A 19,362-nucleotide genomic window follows, 5' to 3' on the forward strand; every position below is an offset into this window, starting at 1 on the left:
AAAGCCCCCTCCTTATGGCCTTTCCCACAGAGACCTGTTTGGCCCAGTACCAAATCTCTGAAAAGCCCCATATCCCATGACTAGAGCAGTCAGCCTTCTCCAGAATTCTGGGACTTCCTGCTCTACTCACAGCTCACCAGCCATTCCCAGGGTGGTACAGGGAGTATAGAGAGTGCAGTCTACTGGGCCCATGAGTGAGCGCTTTCTCTCTCTCCTCCTGTCATGCTTTCTCTCTCTCCTCCTGACAGGCCCCTGGTGCTCCTTTCCACCTCCAGGCCCTTTCTGGTGCAGGTACCCCCACTCCAAAGGCACATTCTGGGGGTGTGGGATAACTGACAGAGCAAGGTAGGTTCTGCGCCAGGGACAGTCACTCCTCACTCACTACTGGAGCTCACACACTCTCTCTCTCCAGAGCAGAAGTTCACTGCAGACCTCTGCTTCCCTGACACTGTCCTGCCAAAGAGGGCCACCACTCACCCTGCCCCCAAAGCCTGGCACTGGGGCTTCTTCTGCCATGTCCCCTGCTCTGCCCAGCAGTGCCCAACTCCCCTCATGCCTTTCATCTTCCCACTCTACCCCTGCCAGCAGCTGCCATCTCTCTCACTCCTCATCAATGGACTCCCCGCCTTGGGTTCCCCTCCAAGCACCCCCAACCCACCCCCATAGTCTTCTTTCAAGGTGACATGGCTGTTTCCTTTTTAAAGCCTCTTGATGGCCTCCTGGTGTCCTGAGGACATAGCCCAAACCCTCTGAATGGCGCTGGGCCTGTGGTGCCCAGCCCCATTCTCTCCTCTCTCTCCGCTCAGCCTCAGGCCGGCTGGTACACCCTGGTCCTCATGCGCTGTGCTTCCCACTTTAGTCATTCTGGGGGGACACATGTCTACTGTCTGCACCTGCCCAGTGCTTACTCCTCCTGCAAGATATAGTGAAGGACCAGGTAGACAGCATCATAGTTCTGGAAAAAGACTTTCATGCCTGAGACTCTCAGGTCCCAGGTTCAATCCCCAGCACCACCAGAAGCCAGAGAATGAAGAAGAAAGAAAGAAAGAAAGAAAGAAAGAAAGAAAGAAAAGACTCAGTGAAACACACACTGACTTTTATCTTGAGTTAAGTACTAAATGAGGCCCTAATTATGTATTTATTCACTAAATTGTCACCACAACCCTCTATGGCAAGCCCTGTATTGGTGGTCTGAGAGCTAGGCCCCATGAAGCACAGATGCTAAGGAAAGTGTCCACGGTCACAGGGTTAGCAGTGGTGCACATGGGCAGGCTGTGTGCATGCCCCAATCACAGAGCTCATGGCTCCCCCATGTCGAGTCCTACTCTGACCCTCCTATTCCCAACCTGATTGGTGAAGGGCCTCTTTTCTGTGCCCCTGACTGCATATGTCTGTCTCTCTTAGACGAGGGGCCCTGAGCACGTCCAATTTCATCTTTCTCAGGCCATTTTTTCCACTTAGAGACACAGAATGACAAGCATAACAAAACACGTCCCTGTTCTCTCTGGCCCCAAGCATGTGTCTCTTTCCTGCCAGGTCCCTGTTGTAGGCAGGGCCTGTGACTTCTATTTCCGCATCCAAGGTATCAAGCATCTGATGGAGGTGGTCCTGCCATGGAATACCTTGTATGCAAACCACACTGAGTGGGAGAAGGGCTGAGAGAGAAGCCGGATGACAATGGGCAGGTGAGTGTCCCTCGCCCTGGGGTGAGGCTATGCCTTAGCGTCTGGGTGGGAGGCAGGCAGCAGAAGATAGCCATGGCACCCCAGGGTGCATAGAAAGGGGCAAGCCCACTGCAAGTGTGAGAACCTGAACCCATGAGAGGTGTCGGGGGTGAGGGATGAGGGGTGAGAGGTGAGGGGTGAGGGCTGCCCACAGAGCTAGGCCAGGCAGGGGTCACCTTACCTTCTTCCGCACCTGCTGCTCCTTGGCTGAGTGGGCCTTCACATGCTTGCGGAGGGAGCTGGGGTCTGTGTAGCGCTTGGAGCAGCCAGGGATCTGACAGGCGTAGGGTTTCTGCAATGTCAGGGCACCAGGCCAGATGAGGAAGGGATCACCAGTGGAGAAGGTGGTGGGCTCCCCCCAACTCCTCCCTCCAGCATCCCCTCCCCAGGAGATGTCCAACTCAGACAGCCCTGGCCTCAGGGAAGGAGGTGTGTGTGTGACCTGTCTACCCCCCCACTCAGGAACTTCAGGCTGTCACCTCCTCTCAGTTTCACTACTCAGCCTGCAAGTGAGTGGCTGAGGTCTAAGGGTCCTTCCCACTCTGATAGCTTTGTGGCCTTTTGCAGAGAAGCAGCAGATGGACAGGAAGATAAAGTAAAGTGGTTGCCTTGAGAGGAGGGGGAGAGCGGGTACAGCATGGAGCAAGGGTGGCACAAAGGTGGGGCCAAGCTGGAGCTGGGGAGGGTGGCCCACACTACACCCCACTGTGACTCCATAATCCCCACATTATGTTTCTGGGTCTTAAGGAGCCCTGGAGTCCATCCCTATGAGCACAGGAGTCCAGGAGGGACCTGGGGAGAGTGGGGCTCTGTGTCTTCTATGTCTCTTTCCCTTCAGTCCTGGACCCATGAGCAGCACTGGAGGCAGGGGATGCTCACACCGCTCATCTACAACAAATCCAAGCCCAGCCCCTCCTCCTTCTCCCAGCCTGGGCCCCAGCTGCTCTCTCTTGCCTCTCACACTCACAGGCAAAGTTTCCCTCTAGAGCACATCCTATGGCGTTTGATCCTTGATGGGGCTACAGGGACAGGAGGACATTTGGAGGTGACATAGGTCCCAGAAATCCCTAATCCCGGTTACCCATGCCCACATAGAGCTCCTTCCAGATGTCTGGGAAACTCGGCTCCTGTAAGCCCAGGACGAGGCCTCACAGGCTGGGGAAGCAGAGAGGGGTAGCCATACCTTGGTGCTGCTACGAAGAGTTGCCAGGTTAAAGAAACGGAGGAGAGCAAAAAGAGAGAGACACAGCAGTGAGAAGCTGACAGTGCTGCAAGGGAGGGGTGGCGCAGGAGGGTGGAAGGAACAACTTAGACCTGCTCCCTTTGCGCGCGCGCGCGCGCGCGCGCACACACACACACACACACACACACACACACACACACACACACACACACACACACACACTCCCTCCCAGGCTCTGCCCAGCTGCATACCCTATCCCTGGGGGACGCTGATAGGCATTCACACGCCTTGGTCAGAAAGCAGAGTTCTGAGTGTGTTGCTCCACGCTCATTAGGAAAGAGGTTGGTGAGGCCCTTCTCCTTGTTTGTTTTTCCAGGGCCTGACATGCATACAACATTTCTTTGGCCCAGCTCCCCCTGTGAGCCCTCAGGAAGTCCTGTGGTTGTCCCAAACAAGAGTGAGCCCAGGCCCAAGGTCACTGCTTGGGCTCCAGAGCCTTATGCAGGACAGCGCCCTGGGGTACAGGAAGCCTGCAGGTCTGCACTCGGGAGCATCTGCTGGGCTTCTGGGCACCCCCCAAGCCCACAGGCTAAGCCCCCATCCTCCACCACCTCCTTTGGGTCCCACACTGCCAGTGAGGAGAGTCCTGTGACTGGCCTGAGCCTCCCTGCCATCTAGCCTGCTCCCTTATCTGTGGCCCCAGCAAGACTGGCCAAAGGTAAAGATTCTCACCCTCTGACTTGCCAAAGGGGAAACTTGAGGCCAGAAGAGCAGCGGCCTACTCAGGGGTCTGTGGCAGTCAGCACTCAAAGCCCATGTGGAGGGAGCATCTGGCACATGGAAGCCTGTGGTCAGTGAGTTAGGGGGAAGACCAAAGGGGTTTGTGTTGCTGTGCAGACAGTGTGTCACACCCATCTATCCTGGCCTCAGAGGAGCCTCCTCTGGATGTCTCGCTCTCTCGTGAGGTAGGCATTTATGGAAACTCAGGCCCACACAAGCCAGGTAGCTTCCTCAGACCTGCACACCACCTGGAAGGCCAGAGCCAGAGCCCAGACCTAGTTTTTTTCCAGGCCCTTCAGTCAAAAACATCTCTGTCTACGGAGAGAACTCAACGTCGGCAGAGGGGGTGCTGGTTACGCAGCTGGGTCCCATCTGGAAATGGAGACCCCAGCTTGCAGGGCGTCTAACCCACTGGGCCTTGGAGCCTCAGGTGCTATGAAAGCAACATGGCCCCGAGAAGCTGTCTGTGGTGTTTATTTGTGACTGGGTGCAGGCAAGGGCCAGGCCTCTAGGTTCCCCAGGAGACTTTCTGGGAAGATGAAGTCCTGAGATATCCAAGGGCTCATTCTCCAGCCTGACCTCCCCCTGGGCACTCTGTTCACACACTAAGTTGGAGGCAGAGGCCTGTTTCCCTGGGGCTGAGGCCAGGAACTTCAGGAGGAGGAAAGGAGGGCGTGTCAGGGGAGGGAACCCTGAGAGGGTGGTCTCTCAGAACCACGGGTGTTGCCTCTTAGGGACTGGTGCCAGAAATGGACATGTAGCAAGGTAAGGGAAACAGGGGAACTTGTTAACATACCTTCATGTCACTTTGTGTTCCCCACACAGCCTGGGACAGAGAAGCCTCAGAGGGGGTAGGGAGAAAGAACAAAATCTTCCTTCCCACCCTAGTCCCTCTGCCCAGTGCCACCTCCCCAAGCTGGCAGGCACACCTGGATTCAGCCCCAGGCTTTTACCCCCTTTCTGCCCATCACAAGGGGCAAGGATCTTTGTAACTTACTCCTCTTGGATCCCAGTCTCTTTGTCTGCAAAATGGGGGTAACTAAACCCCTATATTGTGGATTGTCACTGAGATTAAACTGGGGAGGGGGATGGTGTGTTTGTGATATAATTGGAGAGAGACTTGAGGACAATCTTCAAGCCTTGTCGGAAACCCTGCAATTTTCTGCCTCTTTCCCACCAATTCTTCTTTTTTTTTTCTTCAGGGATGTTTTTTCTAGCTATAAAACAAAATGGATGGGCCTAAAAGCTTTAGCTCTGAACACTGCTGTTTTGTGCTCTCCAATTTACTTGGACCTGCCAAATGCTCGCTGTGTATCAGGTCTCCCAGCCCCCTGTGAACATATTTTCCCAAACATTTGGAGGATGAAAAAAAGATGAAGACTGGGTGGGTACTCAGTGGTGGTGCACTGGGTAGATCACATTCATGACCATGCAGAAGGACCAGGGTTCAAGTTCCTACTCCCCACCTATGGGGGAAAGCTTCATTAATAGTGGAACAGTAATGTGTGTGTCTCTCTGCCTATCTCCTCCTTCCCTCTTAATTTTTCTGTCTTTATCAAAAAAAAAAAAAAAAGGAAGGAAGGGGGCTGTGATCTGTGGACTCTGACAGGTCTTTCACTGCACATAAGAACTGAGGACTTCCCAGTTCTTGAGGCCCCTCACGTAGGACCTTCAAGACAAGCATGAAGCTCAACCTTAAGCCAAACACTTACTATTTTCAGCTTAACCAGCATCAAACCTCCTCAAACACTGCTTCCCTCACCTGCCAAACAGGGTTGTGATGACTCCCCCCACTCCCCCCACACACACATGGACAGGCAGGGTCAGTGTGCAACAGTGGGAGATGATGTTTGAGGAAATGCTGTCAATCAGAGGTCTATAGGCACATGGGAGAAAGGCTGGCAGACAGCTCAATGGAGCCATGGATTACCACAAAGTCAGACACTAAGGGTGCAAGGAGGGGAGCTTGCAGGCATCAGGACCCAGCCACTACTCAGGGGCCTGGAGTCTTAGATGTCACCCCCAAGCCTGTGCCCCGGGTATCCCTGGAGGGCCTATGGCTGGACTGTGTGAGGGACTGGGCAGAAAAAGTAGGATGTGGCCTGCTCTGCTGGCGAAGGATGTGACCCAGTGAGTCTACAGTCGCAGCTGGCGCTATAGAAGGGTTCTGGTGCCCACGGGCTAGGACTCTGATTCTCACCAGGGGGTAGGATGTTGGGGTTGAGGGAGGACTAGAGTCCTTACTCCTCCTCAAGTACATGTGGCAATGCCTGGAGCTATCAGCAGCCAGTGCAACCGGAAACGGGCGGAGATCCCCAACTACCTAGCTTAGAGGCCAAGGAGGCAGCTTGACCTTCTGTTTCCCAGACAAGCACCAGGCATCTGCATCGCCCACTCCCTCTGGCCTTCGATAGGGCCTACCTACCGTGTCCAGGTGGGTGCGCTGGTGCTTGGCACGGTCGCTGGAGTTGCTGAAGGCCTTCTGACAGCCCGGGTGCTGGCACAGGTACGGCTTCTCCCCTGTGTGGCTCCGCAGGTGGATCTTGAGGTTCTCCAGCCGCGAAAAGGCTTTGCTGCAGCCTTCAAACTGTGGGAGAGGCTGGTGAGGGATGCTCTGTGGGCCCTGGAAGGCCCAGCATCCCTTTTGGAAATGGTGGCCTGCCTCCTCTGCTCCCCCACCCCACCCACAGTCCTGCCTAGGGCCATCAGACACCCAGTTCCTTGGTCCTTGAGGTCATCAGGGCCCAGACTATCTGGTGGATGTAATAAAATCGTCATCATCATCATCACCCACTCCTGATTTAGAAATGGCTACTGGAACTGGAGGAGAAAGCGACCTTGCCACCTCAGAATCTGGAAGGCTCCCTGACCAGAGAGCAGCCAGCAGTGATCTGTTGCTCATAGTGGCACAGCCTTGAATGCATGATGCCAAGCACACACTGTCGGGCAGACAACCCTGAGTCTGGAAGCCAGTAAATTTGTGACCAGGACACCTGGCCTCCTGGGAGCTTTTTTCCTTGTCCACAATCTGGGACTGATATGAAGGCCCCAGCGGGTAGGACAATAACTTTCAAAGGGCTCTGTCCCTCTGCCCATCTGGAGTACAACAGTCATAATGGCCGCTGTGGGAACAATTTGTAAACAAAGTCTATTTTGTTTGTTACTTGGCCATATATATACAGGGTCCTGTGCTGAGGTCCCCTGAAGAGAAAGGAACACACACACAGTATATCCGTGTTCCCACCTACCCACCCACCCCAACCCCTCTTCTTTTTTAAATTTTTATTTATAAAATGGAAATATTGACAAGACTATAGGGTAGGAGGGGTACAATTCCACACAATGCCCACCCCCAAACCCCTCTTCTACCTGGCTCTGATTTCTCTTCCCAAAGCCTCTAACTTTGAATCCCACCTTCCCTGCTCTTTTAGCAGCCATCGAGGTATCTGACAGCTATTCTCTCCTGTTCTTTGTGTGATGTGCACCCTCCCCCAGCCTGGCACCTAAGGCTCTGTGCCCTCCCCAGCCACTACCCCACAATGGAATAGCACCAAAGCCTGGCAGTCAGTTGGAAGCTTTTCTTCACCAGTCACTCATCATCCATCGAGTACTCCCTTGACCTTCAGAGTCCAGCTGGAAAGCTGCTCCGTGGAGGCAGCTGAGCCTGGTCACACTCCCTGTCACTGACCGCTGCTCCCCGGGAGCTGTGAGGTGGGAGGAGGAATCAGCACTGCCCTGAACCTGCTCCCTGCTGGGTCTGTCTGCCCAGTGATGGTGTTGGGTGTTTCAACATCTCCATAGTGTGTAGACTTCACAGTCCCAACTCAGCGAAGGAGGTGAGGGTGGTGTGATGACCATACGTGCAGTGGTCACAGAGTGGTGACATGACAAAGACAGGCCACAGGACATGTGGGATGCAGAAGCTCCTCAGTGCCCACTGTCTCCCAGGTTATCTGGGTGGAAGGAGGTGACCTTCTCTTTCCTGAGCCACTGACTTCATGCTCAAGGCCCAGACAGACATGAAGACAGGACTCAAGATGGCTACTGATAGAGGTCCTAAGAAGGTCCCCCCCATTCTCCCTTCATGGCTGGGCTGAGACCATGGACACTGCTCTTTGAGCTGGCCCCAGGCAAATTGCCCACCTCAGGGCTGGAAAGGCTGCCTTCCTCCCCACCTCCAGGTGCTTGGCCTTTTTGGTACATCAAAACCAGTGAAGAATCTTGTTTGGGAAGTGAACAGGCGCAAGCTGCCTCTCTCCCCCCCCCCTGCTTTTCAGCAATGGCCTCCTGCCAAGTTCACCCCAAAGTGAGGTGGAGGGGGTCTAGGTTGGAGAGCAGGCTCCCCCCCTCCCCAACCCATGCACCCAGCGAGCCCTTTGTTCTTCTCTGGCCTGGGGTGGGAGGAGAGACATCTGAGGCAGAGGAGTAATAATTCCTGGCAGGCTGCGTGATCTTCCTGACGTTGGAGGAATCTGCAGGACCCTGGAGGTCGGTATATCATCTTCTCTCCGAGAGGGACTTCGTGGCTTACCGGGGCCAAGCCCCTCTCAGCACAGCCACCCCCACCCTTATTACTTACTGGGGCACCTTTCTGCCTGACGACCCCCCTCATCGATTCTCCAAAGTCCTCTTGCTTGTACACAGTCTTCAAGCACAGCCCGATACCCGAGGAGCCTCAGACATACCCATAAGCCTGTGTGTGAACTGTTCCCTGGGCCAGGACCACCTTCTCTCTTCCACTCACCTACCAGACCTTTGTCTGGGGTGCAGTTCCCCTCTTTGGGTCCTATCCTGAGCTCCTGAGTTAGGGGGTTTTACCCCAACCCACTGCCTTCTCCCCACACCTCCTGATAGAGGGTTTGAGTATTTCTGGAGGGCAGGGCTGGCATCTTGCTCATGGGGCAAAGGGTTGGTTCCAGATGTGCCTAGTGGGGTGAGAGAGGGGCCGCACATGGGCATGCACGTGCCCTGTGAGAGCACCCTTTCACTGCTGTGCTCATTTGTGTGTCCCTGTGTCCTTGCCTGGCCCGGAATCTGCCCAGCCTTGTCCTACCCTGCTCACCCCTGAACTGCACAGAGCTCACACTAGGCTGGGCTGTAAAAAGTGGCTGGTGGCGTGTCTTGTGGAGCAAGGAGTTTGCTCCTCTGGGTGGAAGTGAGAGCAGCTGCATCCCAGCACTGGTCTGGGCTGAGGACGCTGCATGTGGAGTGGGCTTGCAGCTCCTGCCATGTGCCCGTGACTCGCCCCACTCAGCCAGGGCACAGACAGGTGATGGTCAAACAGAGGGTGGCTTTGCCTCTTGGTGTGCCCCTCTGCTAGGCCTGGTGACTGAGTGTGACCTCATCTCTTCTCCACAGTGCTCTGAGCAGCCAGCTCTCCCTGCCACCAGAGACAGAGGCTGGGGTGGGGTGCGTCACAGAGGGGTCATCGTAGCCATTACAGGGGGCTCCTGTGCAGGACTGTGGGGTGAGACTTGGTTATGCCACCTCCCGGTGATGCTAGGTAACTCTGAGCCTCAGTTTCCTCATATGTAAAATGGACGAGCTTTACCAGCCATGAAGCATGGTAAGGCTCTGAGTTCACACCTCACCACCATCACTGTAACTACCTTTTCTTCTTCTTCTTCTTCTTCTTCTTCTTCTTCTTCTTCTTCTTCTTCTTCTTCTTCTTCTTCTTCTTCTTCTTCTTCTTCTTCTTCTTCTTCTTTTTTTGCCACCAGGGTTATGGCTGGGGCTCAGTGCCAGCACTATGAATCCACCACTCCAGGTGGCCATTTTCTTTTCTTTTTTTCCCCTTTCTAGTATACTTGATAGGACAGAGAGAAATTGAGAGGCTGAAGGGGATATAAGAGAGGGAGAAAGATAGACATCTGCAGACCTGCTTTATCATTTGTGAAGTGCCCCCCTGCAGGTAGAGAGGGGTCTAACCTGGGTCCTTTTCCATGGTAATGTGTGCACTTAACCGTGTGTGCCACCATCTGGCTCCCAGCTATCATTTAAAGTTACAGAGCAGGTAAGGAGCTTGTCAGTCTCCAAGGGTGACAACTCTGCTGGGCTGGAAGGGTGTGTGTGTGTGTGTGTGTGTGTGTGTGTGTGTGTGTGTGTGTGGCATCCCACCAATCACAGCAGGCTCCCATGTCCCTCCACATGTTGTTTCTGCCTCTCCCTCAGCTCCTCACCTCTCTCCCCATCCTCCTCCTGAAGGCTGGCACCTAGACTGACCTTCCCATCATGTCCTGAGTTCCCAGGCCTAGCTCCTGCCCTCCTGAGGTATAGGAGGGGTATCAGCCAGGGGCATGGGGCCTGGAGAAGGCTGGGACTGGGGATCAGTCCTTAGTACCTGTGACAGGGAGTCAACCCAGGGCAGTCTCAACTCCACCTCTGATGAGCAGATGGCCTGGACAGGCGTGATCCCTACTCTGTACCTGGCAGGGTCCCTCAGCTGTGGGAGGATGGGTCTGTCAGGAGTCCTGAAGCTGGGCACACATGTCTGATGCACCCCTGAGCTTCCCACGGGCCCTCTGTGTTGCCTGAGCCAACAGCTCTTGAGAGAACTTCCATGGTGCTCCAGTGCCAAAATGTTTAATGATGCTATTTCTAATCCATACACCACCACTCAGGATCCTCCTAGGATTTAGGGTGCCTGTGACAGCCAGTCATTGCCTAGCCTGGCACAGAGACCCTCTGCATGAGTGTTGTGGGAAGAAGGCCTTAGACCTGGAAAGCAGGCAGCCTCGTGAGGTTGGCAAGGCAGTGCCCTATTTGGGCCTCAGTTTCTGTCTCAATCAGATGCAAGTGACAGTAAAATGTACGTGTCTCCCCAGCACACAAGCCGAGCTCCACAAATGCTGTCACTGTCATTGGGCCACTGGTTCTTGCCATCAGAGAGGACACCAGGGTGGGTCAAGTCTTAGTGATCTCAGAAGCTTGCCATTGCTCTGATCCTGAAGCCCTTTCCAGGTCAACCCCCTAGAGTACCCCTGGGCTGCCAGGAGCAGCCTCTGATGAGGGCGAGGTAGCTCTTTGGGGTGGGCTGTCGGGAAGGGATGCCACCCACCAGTAGTGTGGGACTGGGAGGGCATCAGGGAAGGGTGTCCCACCCCTCTTAAGCTCTGGGGGTGCGGAGGCTACCAGAATGCAAACACAGCTTTTGATGGAGCAGAAACGGAGCCAATAGGCACATCTCTGACTCCTCACCTCGGTGTTTCCTAGGGGTAAAAGATGAGACCTTAACCATCCCCTGGCAACGGCACTTTGGTCCTCCCTGACGCTCCTTCCCGCACCCCTAGACTCCTGGAGTTCTGGGATGCATCCCTTCCTGGCTGCTGCCCAAGTCCAGGTGTACCGCCTCTGGTGAAGATCATCCGTCATACATGCATCCATCCTTGCCCTTGCCATTCCTAGACCCTCCATTACATCCTCCTCTGTTTGCATACCAATCTGTGCCTTCTCACCTCACTCAGCTGCTCTATGCCAAGTAGTGTGCCAAGAGCTTGGAACTTAGGGCAATAAACATTACAGAAGACTGATGCCAGGTGGTGGCGCACCTGACTGAGTGCATATGTTACAATGAGCAAGGACCTGATTTCGAACTCCCCAGTCCACACCTGCAGGTGGGAAGCTTTGCAAGGTGAAGCAGTGCTGCAGGTATCTCCCTGTCTCTCTCCCTATCTCTACCTTCCTGATGGATTTCTGGCTATATCTAATAAACAAATAAAGATAACTTTAAAATAAAAAAACACTACAAAAGATTCACAGCTTCATACAAAAGGAACTGTTACTCACCCCTAAGATGAACTCTGGGGCTGCCAGGTGGGAGAGGTTGTGTGTGTGTGTGTGGGGGGGGGGGGGTTGCTAAAAAGGTAGAACCAGAAATGAATGCCAAACCCAGAAGGCAGTGATTCCTTCTAAAGCAGGTTAGTGTGAGAATTTATGGTCCCAAGACATCACAGAAACCATTCTGTGCAACCACTTGGGTGGTCTCAGAAGTGGGGTGGTGGGATTGGAGGGATTTAGGTGCTAGACTCTCTGGTCCCAGATCTCCCACCTTCCATCTGAGCCCCAAACTTGTCCCCTGTTTCCCAGCCTCTGTATCCAGCCACCAAGGTGGGGAAAGTCACCTCTGAACGTCTATCATGGTCTGCACCCCTGCTCTTCTCCACCATCCCACTCGCCTGGACTGTTCAGCGAGTTGTCTCCACAGCCGCCCCTCCCAGCTCAAGCCCTCAAGGCTTTCAGTGTCTGTTAGAAGGAAGATTTCAGTGATATGACATAGTCCCTCCTCACTTTGCCCCTGCAGGGCTCCCCAGTGCCTCGGCAGAGGGCTATCCTCAGCTCTACATTCTGGTGGGTGGGAGCTGGACCTGGAGGTGACTCTGTTACCTCCAATTCACATACCTTGGGGCTTCAGCACCTAAGTGGTCTGAATGCAAATCAACTGGTGTCCATACCTGGCGGTGCTGGGACATCATTTCATTTGTAGGAGCCTGGACTCCTCACCTACTCTCTGAATCACAGGGTGTCCACAGCTTCCTGGCAACTAACCTCATACTCAGGAGGAATCTGAGGGACACGAATCAAATAACGAAACACACAACAGATTTAGCTGAAAGATAAGTGAAAAAGCAAAGGCTCACATGCCATAGGCAACAGGCAGGATGGAGACTGTGGGAAAAAGGGACACATAAGGCCACACAAGGACAGAAGGATGTCTGTCTAGGGCAATGTAAGAATAGTGGCCACTTTTCTTTACTTATTAAAGTGCATAAAATTAAAATAGACCCTGGAATATATGCTCAATGCAGCACTACTTGGTTATTTAAGAAGATGATATGTCTTTCAGAACAAAATGGATAGTGATTATGCTTAGTGAAGTTAGGAGATGAGAAACAACTACCAGATGGTTTTGCTCACATGTGGAACATAGAGAACTGAAACACATAAACTCGGGGGAAAAAAAAGTAGCCAACCTGTCTCTAAAACCTTGGGAGAACTATGGTGGTTATCCCTGGGGTGGAGAGGGGGCACACAGAACTTTTGTGGTGGGTGTGGTATAAAAGTACACTCATAACTTTGTAAACCATTATCAAATCATATACACACATGCACAGGTACACACACACACACACACACACACATTCTGTAAGCAGAAGACAGCTCACCTGGCATAGTGCACACCGCACCATGCACAGGGACTTGGGTTTGTGCACCTGGCACCTGACACATAACAGCAGCCTGCACATGCTCATGCACAGGGGAAGCTTTGCAAGCAGTGGAGTGGTAATATCTCTTTTCTAACTCTATCACCTCTCTGTTTCTGTCTATTATTAAAGGGAAAAGGAAGAGTCCATCTGGAGTAGTAGACTCATACAGGCACAAGCTCTGTGAAGCTCCAATGGTGTGCAAAGAAATTAAATCTCAACAGAAATAGAGGTAAATTCAGAGGAGTGGGGGTATAGCATAATGGTTATGCAAAGAGACTTTCATGCCTGAGGCTCTCAAGTCCCAGGTTCAGTCCTCCACACCACCATAAGTCAGAGCTGAGCAGTGCTCTGGTAAAAAAAAAAAAAAAAAAAAAAAAAAAAGTGAATTCAGAATGATGTGTCTGGGTGACACATTCTCAGGCCCCTGCTATATTTTACTTATACAAAAACAAACAAACAAGCAAATAAACAAGCAGATAAATAAATAAGGGGAGACAGCATAATGGTTATGCACATGACTTTCATGCCTGAGACTCTGAAGTCCCATGTTTAATCCCCTGTACCACCAGAAGCCAGAGCTGAACAGAGCTCTGGTAAATAAATTATAAATAAATAAATAAATAAATGCAATAAATGAATAAAATTAATTCACTTTGTATATCCAATCAAAAAGGAAAATGATGTGACTTCTTTGTTTTTGTTTGAGTTTTGCCTCCAAGGTGATTGCTAAGGTTTGGTGTTTGCACAGCCCCGCCATTTCTAGCAGCCATTTCCTTTTTTCTTTTATGATAGGTGACAGAGAGAGAGAGAGAGAGAGAGAAGGTGGCAGAGAGGGAGAGAGAGAGAGAAAGGGGGAAGACACCTGCAGCACTGCTCCACCACTTGTGAAGCTTCTTTCCTGAGGGCTGAGGGCTAGTACCTGGGTCCTCACACATGCTAATGTGCATGTTCTACTGGATGTACCACTATCTGGTCCTTAAAAAGGTGATGTGACTGGCTCCAGGTCACACAGCCAGCAAGGAGCAAGGCTGGCATCTGAAGGGGCGGGGGGAGAGGTTGGGGGGTTGGAAACTGATGTCCCTAACCATTAGGGAACACTGCCTCTAGAAACACCTAAAATGGGCTGGATGCACAGAAGCCCCTGCACTATTCTCCTATGGGGGCCACACTCTGCATTCCACCTACAGGCACAGGCTACAGGCATCCAGGGCTGCAGAGCCTATGTCTGGGGAGGACAACACGCCCCCCTTCTCCCCTTCTCCCGGCCCCAGGAGTGGAGATGCCACCACACAAAAAGGAAAAACAAGGCAGCCCTGCCGGCAGAGAAGAAAGAGTCGGGCCGAGGCACAGAGCACGGAGTCTTGAAAGACCCGATTTCCACATGTGGGGCGTGTTACAAAAGAAGATTAAAATAATGGGGGAAAATACCCCGGGAACCGTGAAGCCCTGGACCATCTGGAGTTTTATAGTAACAGGCAGGGGAAAATCAGAACCTAATTGAAAAAAGTCCACTGCAATCCATTACCACTGCGTGCAGCGCACAGAACCAAGAGCAGGAGATGAAAGACAGAGGGGAACCATCCTGGGGGCCAGGGAAGGGGCCCCCACATTCCCATCCATCCAAGGGCCCTCTGCTTCTGGCTGAAGGATGGGGAAGGGCTGGACCCACTGGGCGCTGGGCCAGACGTCAGAACCTGCTGAGCTCATCCCTCTCAATATACTGCCCTCTCTGAGCCTTTCATCTGTGCAAGAGCCAAGCAGAATCAATTTTGATGCCCCAGCCTGGAGCAGATCTCTCCCACTGCCCCTGGGAAAGGACCAAGGACCCCGTTTCACGTGCAAGGTGTGGAACACCACGCTGCAAGCCAAAAAGCCGTGCAGCCACGCAGAAAGAGTTGTGCCCAGCTCTGCCTCTGCCCTCCTCACTCTCCTCTCAGAAACGGGGCCACCGCAAGGGGACATTTGAAGCCAGTGAGTGCATGTGCCCAGCACAGGATGGCACACAGGGGGTACTTAATGAATGTCAAGCTTGCTCCCTGTGGCTGAGAAGGGCCCTAAGAGGAGCCAGGGCCCCACTTCTCATGTTCAGTCTAAGAATCTGGACATGGGTTTGTGGGTGTGGGGGACGGGTAGGGATGGGGGGAGGAAATGCCTCCAGTTTTGGCATTTGCCAGTGACTTGCTTCTAAACAAACAGTTTTCTGGTTTAAGGGTAAAGTGTATTGGGTTACAACAGTCTGGCAAGCCATCCAGGGATCAACTTCTCATTTTTGTACAAACTTTTAGCTTGCCTTACAACAATGATTTGTGGATGGGAGACCCGCAGGGTTACAGAACCTTCTTCCATGATGTCAACCAGCCTGTGCTTGGCCGGGCCTTAAAGGCCATCTGGCCAGGAGCCAAAGTCCACTCCTCACCCCTACATCCTAGGGGAGGTCGAGGCAAGAAAGGGAGGGACACATGGGAGTGAGTGAGTTTTGAGGACACTGGCCTGGACTCTGCTCAGTGAGGCCTTGCAGGTCCAGGTCTAAGTTTGGGGGCTTAGTGCCAGCTGAATAAATGCAAGAGTTCAGATGTGTGTAGGAGCAATGTGATAGCCTACATGGTGGCTGAGGAGGGGCTGAGCCAGGGCTGGGCCAAACTCCCTTGGTCTCCTTGGTCCCATTAGGTCAACGGGATGCCACTGCTATAGAGGCAGATACCCAGGCCTGGGGGGGATTGTGTGTGAGAGCCCTGGAGCTCACCTGTCACCATCTGTGTGCCAGGGCTCCACTTCTGTCCCAGGAAGCCCTGAGACCTGGTCAGCATGGAGACCTCTTCCTTCCTATTCAACTCGGCCCCACAGCCATCTAGGGAGGTGGGAAGCCCAGGGCAGCGTGGGCCCCACAAAAGGTAATGGGAAAATGGGTCAGAGGGGACACAGGTCTCCCTCCTGGAGCCAGTGAGGCTGTGCCTGTCCTTGTGTTTTTCCAAGGTGGGGGGGGGGGAACCACACACTCCTTGCATCTCTTCTCCAGGGAAGCATACAAGGCTCTGGACTGAGCCTCCTCCTGCAGAAACACCCTTGTGGGCAAGAAATGTGTTCTAGTACCCAGACATTGAGGAACCAAGCAGCTAGGATATGCTTCTAAAGGTTCATGTAGCCCCTGAATATAAGAAATGCCAGGTAGGGGGCTAAGTCTTATGAGCAGGAAGAAAGTTGGGACCTAGGGAGCCCCCAGTGCTAAGCTAAGGTGGGGGGCATTTGAGTTGAGCTGAGAGCCTAGGCTGGAGGCCAGGGCCTAGCAGAAAGCTGACTGTAGGGGTTGAGGAAGCGTTCACTGGGTAGGGGACTTGATTTGTCCTGCACACAGCCCAGATGCAAGGCCCAGCATCACATGGGAGTGCCACACCATTGAGGCAGGACTGGTGCTATAGCATCTCTGTTCCCTTCAGTCTAACTGAAAAGGCAGACTCCGGTCCGTGAAATCATGTGTGTGTGAGGCCATGGCAAAGAGGGGAGGGAGGATAAGGAGGATAGAAATAATCATAAGAAAGAGGAGAAGGAGGAGGAGAAAGAGAAGAAAAAGCAGGAGGAAGAAGAATAAGAAAAAAGCAGAGGGCACAGAATGGCTGGTACGCTCACACCAAGCCACAGCCACAGGCCTGGAAATGCAGATTCACCCCACTCTGGTACGACTCCTCCAGGGCGCTACACACCCGCTCATGACAGTGAGTCTCACACATACAGGCCAACACACAGTCACACATTCACACTCACATACTCACACGTGTGCTTATGGACACCCAAGCCCCTCTCCCTTGGGCAGAGACAAAACTCCACACTGACACTCAGTCCCATAAAAAGCAGACAGAGTGGCTCACACCTCAGAACATAGACGTGCTCAAGGCAGTGCGTGCATAGGGTAAAAGACTCTCCTAGACAAAGAATTCAGAAAACGTCACTGGAGACCAGCCGATAAAACATGCCCTCATGTCCCAACACCCCCAATGCAACCTGTGAACAGCTTGCTTCCCCACAGGCCTCCCCACAGCACAGAAGCTGCAGGGAGGGGCCTGGCTTACTGCACCTCCCTGCTTTCCCAAGGGAGCTGGGCTGGCCTGGCTAGGGGGCAGGCGCACATCATCTGACAGTCGAACCCCAGACAAGGTTTCAGGCCACCTCTGGGCCCAGTGGACTTCCCCAGCCCAATGCCCAGGCTCCTCAGTAAACTCTAGCCAGGGGCCATAAATTTCTGCCTTCAGGTCTTTGAGGTAGGACCTTAGTCACAGTGACCCCTGCAATCATGACCTCCCCGCCTCTGTGCTGACATCCTGGGACCACATAAGACACTTCATAAGGCCCTGCCGTGCCCAGTTGGGGTCCCTGTAACAATAAAATCTATTTAAACTATGAAAAATAAAAAGTCCCTCATAAGGTCCCTCTGGAGGTGGGGGAGACAGCATAGTGGTTATGTAAGATTTATATGCCTGAGGTCCTGAGGCTCCAGGTTCAATGCCCAGCACCACTATAAACCAGAGCTAAGCATCTGTCTGTCTGTCTGTCTATCTGTTATCTGTGACTCTCACTGAAAAATAAATAAATAATAAATAAAAAATATAGCAAGGGGCAGGGGTAGATAGCATAATGGTTATGCAAAGAGACTCTCATGTCTGAGGCTCTAAAGTCCCAGGTTCAAGCCCTCACACCCCAATAAGTCAGAGTTGAGCACTGCTCTGGTAAAGAAAAAAAAAAGTTTGCTCAAAAACAGCAAAGTCCCTCTAGTCTCCTGTTTAATCTTCTCTGTCCTTCTAGGCTTGATTCAAGACTCAGCTCACACTCAGCCCCGCCCCGGCCTTCCCCAATGCTCCATATTCCCAGCCACCTCTGAGTGCCTGGGACTCCATTCTGCCTCACACCACCATGATGCTGAGGCAGAGCTGTGTCTCTCTCTGCTCACCTTCATGCACACCCCACTCTTCGGGAGCCTGGTCAGGCTGGACAGCTCAAACCTAGAAAGGAGAGGCAGACTGGAGGCAGGTACAGGGTGAGCCTCAGCCCTGATACCACATGGGAAGTACTGTGACGACACAGGAAGTTTCAGTGCTATGGGGCTGGTGTCTGTCACTCTTTCTGAATGAAAACAGTGGGCTGGAATGGGGAAATCTCATACGCACAAGGCCCCAGTCCCACACCAAGATCATATATAATATATGGGGGGGTGGAGTCCAAAAGCTGACGCAGCGGCTACAGCACTGAGCTTCAAGCATGAGGTGCCAAGTCTGCTCCCAGGATCACCTATGCTGGAGTGCACAGGTTAGACGGATCTTTAGAAACAGCAGACTGGGGTGAATGAACAGCACTGAGAATAGCCATGGATAGTGGAGCAATGCTGTGGTGACTCTCCTCTCTCTCTTTCTCCTTTTCTCGCTCTCCCTCTCAAAAAATGTAAAAACGTGGTGGTCCAGAATGTCACTCAACAGTGGTGCCTTTTCCTTTTTTTTTCTTTCAGTTCTTCTACAAAGTTCTGTACTGAAAAACAAATCAACAGTAGTACTGTGTGTACAAGAGGCTCTGGGTTCAATCCCCTGTCCCACATTAAAATGGAAAATAAATAAATGAAAAAGTCAGGGTGAAGCTGGTGGGCTTCAGGAAGTAGAGGGAGTTCAAAGAACACAAATAATCCTCTCCAGGGTCAGAACTGCCCCAAGCACTGTAGCCCCCAAGGCTTGGCCAGGACACCCCCCCATCTGCATAGCTTGGGGTTCAGGGCCGGTCTTCATTTTCTAGGCCCTGGTGAACGTCAGTGTTCTCATACCACAATGAAGGAACATTCCTAGCCCCAGAAGCCTATGGGGGTGTAGTCTTAGAGTGGACACATGGCAGGCCCTCAGTAAATGCTGGGATGAACCCCAGTGATGATAACTCTGGAGATAAGGGAAGGGAGGGGAGGGAAGAGAAAGGAATGGAAGGGAAGGGGAGGGGAGGGGAGGGGAGGGGAGGGGAGGGGAAGGGAGGGGAGGGGAGGGGAGGGGAGGAGAAGGGAGGGGAGGGGAGGAGAAGGGAGGGGAGGGGAGGGGAGGGGAGGGGAGGGGAGGGGAGGGGAGGGGAGGGGAAGGGAAGGGAAGGGAAGGGAAGGGAAGGGAAGGGAAGGGAAGGGAAGGGAAGGGGAGGGATGGGGAGGGAAGGAAACTGGATACAGAGATGTCTCCTGCCTATTTCAGATGATTTTTCCACCATAAACCCAACAGTGAATGTCCAACACAGAATCTGCCATGCATTGGACTTTCATGAATATCTGTCAGTGAATGAAATTGCCAAGTAACGAGTGAGTGAGCCTCCATGGGAGTGTGCGGTAGGGCAGGGAGCCCCTTGCAGTCAGAGTGGGCAGGTGTGGTCATGGAGAAAGAGCCGAGCTTCTGGGCTCCCACCCTGAAACCATGCCTCTGCTGGGCCTGGGACACAGGGCGAGGTGGGCAGAGGTGTGCAGCTG

At 53.0% G+C, this 19,362-nt stretch overlaps 1 protein-coding gene across 1 annotated transcript in view; it reads right to left on the reverse strand.

Annotated features, from left to right (window-relative positions):
- GLIS1 (GLIS family zinc finger 1) overlaps nucleotides 1-19,362 on the reverse strand; it is a 280,911-nt gene that overhangs the window by 18,994 nt on the left and 242,555 nt on the right. Inside the window, exons 5-6 of the mRNA XM_007534192.3 lie at nucleotides 6,113-6,274; nucleotides 1,906-2,016 (exon numbers count right to left, since the gene is read on the reverse strand). Coding sequence (XP_007534254.1) covers nucleotides 1,906-2,016; nucleotides 6,113-6,274 — 273 coding nt within the window. The remainder of the gene's footprint in view (nucleotides 1-1,905; nucleotides 2,017-6,112; nucleotides 6,275-19,362) is intronic.

This window comes from Erinaceus europaeus, chromosome 13 (genome assembly GCF_950295315.1).
Source record: "Erinaceus europaeus chromosome 13, mEriEur2.1, whole genome shotgun sequence".
NCBI classification, from domain to species: domain Eukaryota; kingdom Metazoa; phylum Chordata; class Mammalia; order Eulipotyphla; family Erinaceidae; genus Erinaceus; species Erinaceus europaeus.